A 9,113-nucleotide genomic window follows, 5' to 3' on the forward strand; every position below is an offset into this window, starting at 1 on the left:
AAGTTTAGGTCCAGTGGGACCTAGGAACTAATAAACCATCCGAATAACTTCCAAATGAGCTCATTAGGAGTCAAGATCACTGCTAAGCAGGTAAGTGAGCCCGTATATGGAGCCAACAGGCATCCCTCACTCATGCTCCAGATCCAGAAGCCTCTCTCTCTGGTAAGTGTAGGGTGTTAAATGGACTCAGACTGCATCCTAACTGTGTTTCCTACCTTTACACTGTCTGCTTTTCCAAAACTGTCTAAAGGATATCTGTTTGTATTTAAAATACTTCATTATGTGTATTCAAAATAATACTTCATTGGCCGGGCGCGGTGTCTCACGCCTGTAATCCCAGCACTCTGCGGGGATGAGGCAGGTGGATCACGAGGACAGGAGATCAAGATCATCCTAGCCAACATGGTGAAATCCCGTCTCTACTAAAAATGATAATAAAAAAATTAACTGCATGTGGTGGCATGTGCCTGTAGTCCTACCTACTCTGGAGGCTGAGGCAGGAGAATTGCTTGAACCAGGGAGGCAGAGGTTGCAGTGAGTCAAGATCACACCACTGCACTCCAGTCTGGCAACAGAGTGAGACTCCGTCTCAATAATAAAAAGAAGAATACATCATTAATCCTCAGTTCTGTCTCTCTCTCTCTCTCCCCCTTATGCACACACACACACACACACACACACACACACACACACACACACACAGTCTCTCTCTCTCTTTTTAAATGACGACATGCTAAGCTGACCAGAAAACCTCTTAGGAGTTACCGTGCCTTCTGCAGTAGTTCCCACAAATAAAGAGTTGTTACTTTATGGACGATGGAGGAGAGATGGGTGCAGACGTGATTTACTGACTAAAATTCTTTCGAAGTTCATTTACCAAGAATCTTCCTCCATTTAAGTTCTGGGCTTAAATGAGCTTTATTTTATTAAATGAGCTTTTCAATAATCCATCCTTAACCTTGGCAGACACTGAACATGAAGTAAAAATTTCCCTCCTAAATGAAAATGAATACTCACTATACATTTTCGAATGCTGTAATAAAGTAGAAATCTATTGGCATATTATTTACCTAATATTGCTTCTCAGGTCTAAGCATCTGGCCTTATCTAGAGCTCTGAGGTGATCCAAATCAAACCAGTGCTTCCCAACCTTATTTCATGCCGTATCATGGCAGTTTTACGTGTTGAGTTACATCGGTGGCTGAAGAAGTCCCCAGTTTTGAACACCTAGAGCACACTACTGGCACACAGGGTGTCCATGCAGCCTGTTGCTAAGAGCTGGTGAAGAAACCAAGCTGGTTGCAGCACTAGAATGAAGAATGCTTGACTTGAAAAAGCCCTGAACACCTTGATAAAGCACAAGGTAGGACCTGAATAGCACTAGGCAGTGAGTAAATCAGAAAATGTCTTGATCGATAGGGCAGTGGGTAGGTGAGAAGAGATCTCCATTAAGCTTTTGCTTTTCCCTTATTGAATATTTTTTTCTGTGCAAAGCATTGCCATTGTAATAGGTGCCAAAGTGTTTAAAACATCAGAAATATGTTCCTAATTCTTTTTTAAAAATTTTTATTATTATACATTAAGTTCTGAGATACATGTGCAGAACATGCAAGTTTGTTGCATAGGTATACACGTGCCAAGGTGGTTTGCTGCACCTATCAACTTGTCATCTACATTAGGTGTTTCTCCTAAAGCTATCCCTCCCTCTAGCCGCTCACCCTGTGACAGGCCCCAGTGTGTGATGGTCCCCTCCCTGTGTCCATGTGTTCCCATTGTTCAACACTCACTTATGAGTGAGAACATGTGGTTTTTGGTTTTCTGTTCTTGTATTAGTTTGCTGAGAATGAAAGTTTCCAGCTTCATCCATGTCCCTGCAAAAGACATGAAAAAAAAGATTTCCCTAATTCTTAAGAAGCAAGGCAAACCCTTCAAACATTAGTGTTTCAGAGAGAGATTTAATTTATTTTGCAACTGAGTTTTGAGACTCTAGGTGGGCAAATATGACCTACAAAGACTTGAAGAGAACACAATAAATAAAACTGCCTAATTTTAAAGAATTAGCTAACTATCAGAAAGGCCTAAAAAAACAATTACTAATTGGCCGAGCATGGCGGCTCTTGCCTGCAATCCCAGCACTTTGGGAGGCCAAGGAGGGCGGATCACGAGGTCAAGAGATCGAGACCATTCTGGCCAACATGGTGAAATCCTGTCTCTACTAAAAAAAATACAAAAATTAGCTGGGTGTGGTGGTGTGCGCCTGTAGTCCCAGCTACTTGGGAGGCTGAGACAGGAGAATTGCTTGAACCTGGGAGGCGGAGATTGCAGGGAGCCGAGATTGTGCCTCTGTACTCCAGCCTGGTGCCTGGCGACAAAGCAAGACTCTGTCTCAAAAAAACAAAACAAAACAAAACAAAACAAAAACACAAAAAACAAACAAACAAACAAAAAAGACAATTACTAATTAATTTTGGTACTCAACAAAATAATTAGAAAAACAAATATTTTCTTCAACATGCATAGTTAAGTGAATATCTAAAATTTTTGACCCATAGTTTAGGTACTAAGATGTAGTTTTTCAATGCTATAAATATTGGCATTTAAAATTAAATATAGATTTAAACAAATGCCTGAAGTTAAATGTATATTAATATAAAATAATTAACATAACCTATATTATTCTAATTTTGATGAGTGATTATTAAATATGAATTTAACTTATAGTGGAAAGTTGTCTTATTAATGAGATGGGTGTCATATTAATGGTGTCTTGATTGAAATAATTATCCAAAGCTCAAGTCTTTTAGAATCCAGGATATTTTTACACCTGAGGGCAAGAGATCATAATAAGATTCCAGATGGATGACAAGTATGCCTTTTGTTTGTAACATGGGAAAAGGAATGATTTTGAAAATATAAGAGAAAAAAGAATCAAGAGCACAGGCACTTTCACAGTCAAATCATTTTAAGAAAAAGGGAAATATAGAAATAGAGGAACTGAAATTGACTTTTTAAAGACTATTTTTGTTCACATAATCTTTGATGGATCTTTTCATATAAACAGAAATAGGCATACTTCAGTTGGGATTCCACTGGCCCAGTGGAGTGTTATACTCAAACTAATTCATAGGTAGGCCAACAAATCCTAAAAAGAAATTCTGAAAATATTTTCAATAATATTTTTGAAAATTTAAAAAATAATTTTGAAAATATATCTTAATTCAGGTTGCCATTCCAAAAAGCAAATTTGTCCTTTTAGATTACTGGTTTTCAAACACGGTTGTGTATTAGAACCACTTGAGCCTCAGTGCCCCATGATGTTCTGACTAACTGGTATTGGGTGCCTTAGAATTGGTATGCTAAGAGCTCTAATTGATTCCAATGTGCGGTAAAGTTTGAGGCAAAACTTGCTTTAGGAAAGATGAAGTGAAGGAAGAAACATTAGTGCTTATGAAAGAACTCTTTGGTTGAAATGTGGCAATGATTTTAGATTCCACTACAAATTGGTAAAGATGAAAATGACTAAATGGATGATGACACTTTGGGAAGATGATTATTTCAGAAGAACCCAGAGAAATTAATTGGAGGCTATGAAGAAAAACTGCTTTTAAAAACTTAGAGGAACTAATAAAATAACGTAGAGAGTTGTAAGGTAGATGCAAAATCATAAATGCTGTATTTTATGAGCACTGTAACAGATTTTTTTAAGTAATTTTATTTCTATGTGATTTTTAAGTTTATTGAATTTGGAATTCAAACTCCAGCTTAATATGCAACTTCGCTGTGGACTTTGTTTTTTCTACCAAAATGTGGTGTTTAAATATTCCATGTTACTTAATAGCGTATGTCCACCATAGTTAATGTTCTTACTGATACATCTATTTTCTCACGTGGCTCTCTCTCATTTGGTATGACATGTAACTTGGAACCACCACAAATCTTGAAGTTATATACAGGCAATAACACAAGAAATGCTTACATATAGATGGACTTTGTTACTTAAAAAATAAAATGAAATAAATGATAGATAAACCTCTTTCCCTGATGCTATTTTGCAGTATAAGCGATCTATTTACTTTTACATTGTGGGATAGTCATATAATTATCCTCAATTAGGGTTCAAATTGTAACTTCACAGATAGAATTGACACAAAAGCCTTTGCGAAAAAAATTGAGCATGTTCAAATTCCATTTATAAGTCCGATAATCCTCACTTCTGAATATTCATGAGTGAAACAGTTATTTACTGAGAATAGCAATATATAAAAATAATTTTTATTACATATACAAGTTTTATGTATGCATAAGTTATATATATAAAGATATATATAAATATATAAATAAACAGAAACAGGCGTACTTCAGTTGGGATTCCACTGGCACAGTAGAGTGTTGTGCTCAAACTAATTCATAAGTTAGGCCAACAAATTCTAAAAAGAAATTTTGAAAATATTTTCGATAATATTTTCTGTGTATTTATGTATGTATACAAAAAATACATACATACATACAATATACATACATACACAATACATACATAAATATATATACATAAAATACATATGATAGATTTATGTATATATACATAAAAGTCTTATATATCTACATAAGTTTTAGGAAACTTCTATTTTACTTTGACCTAGAATATGAAAAACTTAGCAATCTTTGGAAAACTGCAGTTTTCATGTTTGCCTTCTCTCACCTTTAAACATTTAGTTTGACACTTTAGCCTTGTTCTTCCATCCCGTTGATTAAAGCTTGAGGAACAACCTCCTACATTTGGGCAGCATAAGGATGATTAGAAATATGGGCTTTGCTGTCAGTTCTATGCAGTCACACTAATAGTCTGTGACCATCATCAGAAATTGGGATTTTTCCAATGTTTATAAGGAATGATGGATGAAAGCCTTCCTCATGGGGTAAGCAAGAGATGATCTTAAGTTAATTCATGTAATGCACTCAGAATATCTGATAAGGACATCACTCAATTGCAATAGATAAAATAATAATAGCACTAATCAATGGAATATGAAAGATCAAGTGGTTAGATACGACGATTTCTCAAGGCATTTTCTAGTTAATATTTCATGATTCCACTTTGTGAAAAATAAAGCCAGGAGCAAAACTAAAGTTTAAATAGGCTAATATTGGGCTTAACAAGATGAATCCTCTTTTTCAGGGCTGGTAGAAATATAAATAAGTATAATTACTCTAAAAGATGCATCAAAAACTTCACCCACCAGTAAACATTTTCATAAAACTTTTTACAACTGAGTATTTTCCTAGAATGTGTTTCTAAAAGTACAACCAACTACAGTAAGTGCCTTGGATTTTTTAAGCCCTGGAAATATATTGACACATTTGTGCAGGAAATTATTTTTCTACGTGGGATTTAACTATGATAAACTACTTGATTGTGTTAACTCTTTGAGCAGTACACTTCCAAATATGCTAAATTTTGAACTGGAAAATGTCCTTTTAATTCATATGTAAATATAATTGTATGTTTTCTCATATTTCTGATCAAATTTCTTTCAGCTTCTATATCACAAATTACTTATTCTATATAAATGTGGGAAGGGATATAGCAAACTGAATAGTTGGTGGCAGCAAAATATATCATTTTGATATATTTTTAATATATTTTATGGAAGCATGCACAAAACAAAAATAAGGAAATATAAATGTGGTCACTTCTATAAATTCAGTATTTTGGTGCTGCTATAATTATATATGCATGGAAAAATATATAAGATTTTTAATGGCAGCCAAAACACTGAAATATTAGTGTCAGTTGTCTCAAGCGGTTTCATTCTACATAATTTTAACCAACATTCTCTCTTATTTTCTAAAATTACAAAGGAAAATAATTCTTAAGAAGACTATTCTGCAAGTAAAAGACTCCCCCCCCTCAGGCAAGATTGGTCTCTGTCATTAGAAAAGTAAGATGTATGTTTTTGTCCACATGATTATATGATTCAAGGCAAGAAGATAACAATGATCACCTTTGCCCAACACTGACAGGGAATATGAGAAGTATCATTTTCACTCTTTAACTGCAACAAAATTTACAAAACTTGTTAGGATAAATGGCTGAAGTTAATATCACTTATGTCACTGAATTCATTCTGAAAGGAATTACCGACCGGCCAGAGCTTCAGGCCCCGTGCTTTGGGGTGTTTTTAGTTATCTATCTGGTCACAGTGCTGGGCAATCTTGGGCTGATTACCTTAATCAGGATTGATGCCCGACTCCACACTCCTATGTACTATTTTCTCAGCCACCTGGCCTTTGTTGACTTTTGTTACTCCTCTGCTATTACACCGAAGATGATGGTGAATTTTGTCGTGGAACGCAACATCATTCTTTTCCATGCTTGTGCAGCCCAGCTGGGTTGTTTTCTCACTTTTATGATCACGGAGTGTTTCCTTTTAGCCTCCATGGCCTACGATCGCTATGTCGCCATCTGTAGTCCCCTGTATTATTCAACACTGATGTCAAGAAGAGTCTGCATTCAATTGGTGGCAGTTCCATATATGTACAGCTTCCTAGTTGCCCTCTTCCACACCATTATCACTTTCCGTTTGACTTACTGTGGCCCCAACGTCATTAATCATTTCTATTGCGATGACCTCCCCCTCTTAGCTCTGTCCTGCTCAGACACACACGTGAAAGAAATTCTGATTTTTGCCTTTGCTGGCTTTGATATGATCTGTTCCTCTTCCATTGTCCTCACCTCCTACATCTTTATTATTGCCGCCATCCTAAGGATCCGCTCTACTCAGGGGCGACACAAGGCCATTTCCACCTGCAGCTCGCATATGGTGACTGTTACTATCTTCTACAGCACGTTGATCTTTATGTACCTGCAGCCCAAATCAAACCACTCTCTGGACACAGACAAGATGGCTTCTGTATTTTACACAGTGGTGATCCCCATGTTAAACCCCCTAATTTATAGTCTAAGGAACAAAGAAGTGAAAGATGCCTCAAAGAAAGTCTTCAATAAAGGTCGTGAAAACTTACAGATCTTAAAATTAAGAAACTAATAATAAAGCTTTATTAAATGGAAGCAGGAAATCAATCAAACTTTTTCTTGTAATTATTTCCCAATGAACTGAAAACGTAGCAGTTACTTTAGTAGATCTTGACATTTTCTACAAGGGTCCACGCAGATCATAAAAAATAAGTATGAATTAAAGCATCCAATTCAGGCCATCACAGTCTTGGCAGAACTGAAATCATGTTCAAATACAAACACAGACACACTCATATATGAAAACACTTGTAGATGTATTCCAAGCAAAGACAGCAGCATGTTGTTAAGAGTTTGGGATTCTGAAATAAGACTGAGTTTGAACACAATTTCCTTCATATTAACTCTGCAACCTTGGAAAATTGAGCTAAATTATGTGTAACTTTGTTTCCAAGTCTGGGAAATAATAGGACCTAACTCATTGCTCTTTTTTATTAAGGATTGTACAGGTCAATATTTATGAAATGCTTAGAAAAATATCCAGTGATAATAAGTGTTTTGGAAGGCTTAGGTATATAAATGTTTGTTATATAAAGTTAGAAATGAATTTATTTGGCCTGGCACAGTGACTCACACCTGTGGTGCCAGTACTTTGGGAGTCCAGGGTGGGAGGATTGCTTGAGCCTAGGAGTTCGAGACCAGCCTGGGCAACATGGAGAGACCTTGTCTCTCTCTTAAAAACAAACAAACAAAAATAAAAACAATTAAAAAATAAAATTTTTAAGGTCTCCAAGGCTTATTAGTCATTAACTAGGAGAAACAAACCCTGGTTGGGTTTTCTACTGCCTTCTAGACACTTAATCAAATAGTCCTACTTCTACAATCAAATAAACATAAGATATGTGTGAAGTTCATCTCTAAATTGAAAGTCATATAACTAACTAGCAATATAAAAGTTCTAAATGCAAATTTAGATCTATCTGAATTTTTTTTAACACTGTGGGTGTTAAGAATGAAGGCTTTTATAATATAGTTTAATTTGATTTAAATGTGTCATTATCAGGTTTTAAAAAATATAATTGGAAGAACATGTTTCTAAGGAAAATGTGGCACATATACACCATGAAATACTATGCAGCCATAAAAAACAATGAGTTTGTGTCCTTTGTAGGGACACAGATGAATCTGGAAAGCATCATTCTCAGCAAACTGACACAAGAACAGAAAATCAAACACCGCATGTTTTTACTTATAGGCAGTGTTGAAAAATGAGAACATGTGTTCACAGGGAGGGGAGCATCACATACTGGGGTCTGTTGGGGAAGACTAGGGGAGGGGCAGTGGGGAGTAAGGAAGCTGGGGAGGGATAACATGGGGAGAAATGCCAGATACAGGTGACAGGGGGATAGAGGCAAACCATATTGCCATGTATGTACCTATGCAACAATTCTGCATGATCTGCACTTGTACCCTGGAATCCAAAGCACAATAAAATATATGTATATTTTAAAAAAGGAATTATTTTAAAAAATAAACACCTTCATTGTATTTGCATATCTGTTCAATTAGAAATTACCTTAGGTTATTATGTAATTTATCCATGCATGCTATTTATTCACTTACCTTTGTAGGTGATGGAATATGATTTAAAAATAGTAATACAATATATTTTTATTATTTTGTCATTTCAGAAAATGTAATAGTTTATAATTATCCTGTATTTTTTCTATTTCACAAAGACATTATGATACTTGCAGCCATTATATAAAATACAATGTGAGGTTTGCAATATACTGTGATTATTTCTTCTTCTCTACTTTCTTTGTAAATGACTCAGATATGCTACCATAAGGTGCTTTTAGAACCTTGTAAGTGGAGTGAATTATCTGATTTTTAAAACGGGTTTAACAGAGAAACCTGGATTTTCTACTTTCCACACTTGGTCTGGTGAGTGTATATTTATAGATGGACACACACAATATTCTCATGTATCAGAGACATGACAAATAGGAATGTCATAGATCATCTTTCTTTTTACAGGTAGTGGGATTCAGGTCTATAAATCCTGAAAACTCACCTGGAGAACAATGATCTTCTGTGGTTTCACTGTACCTGCCTGCTTTATAGAATTATTTACAGT

At 35.5% G+C, this 9,113-nt stretch overlaps 1 protein-coding gene across 1 annotated transcript; it reads left to right on the plus strand.

Moving 5' to 3' along the window:
- The first annotated feature begins 5,885 nt into the window (after positions 1–5,885).
- On the plus strand, positions 5,886–7,081 carry LOC108295158 (olfactory receptor 5R1). The gene has a single exon (XM_017517199.1). It carries the CDS (start codon positions 6,087–6,089, stop codon positions 7,044–7,046), a length of 960 nt encoding a protein of 319 aa, XP_017372688.1. The 5' UTR covers positions 5,886–6,086; the 3' UTR covers positions 7,047–7,081.
- Positions 7,082–9,113: the final 2,032 nt, after the last annotated feature.

Source organism: Cebus imitator, unplaced genomic scaffold, assembly GCF_001604975.1.
Source record: "Cebus imitator isolate Cc_AM_T3 unplaced genomic scaffold, Cebus_imitator-1.0 Scaffold622, whole genome shotgun sequence".
NCBI classification, from domain to species: Eukaryota; Metazoa; Chordata; class Mammalia; order Primates; family Cebidae; genus Cebus; species Cebus imitator.

Coding starts and splice junctions, on each gene's coding strand:
- LOC108295158 (XM_017517199.1), top strand. CDS start 6,087: ATGGCTGAAGTTAATATCACTTATGTCACTGAATTCATTCTGAAAGGA.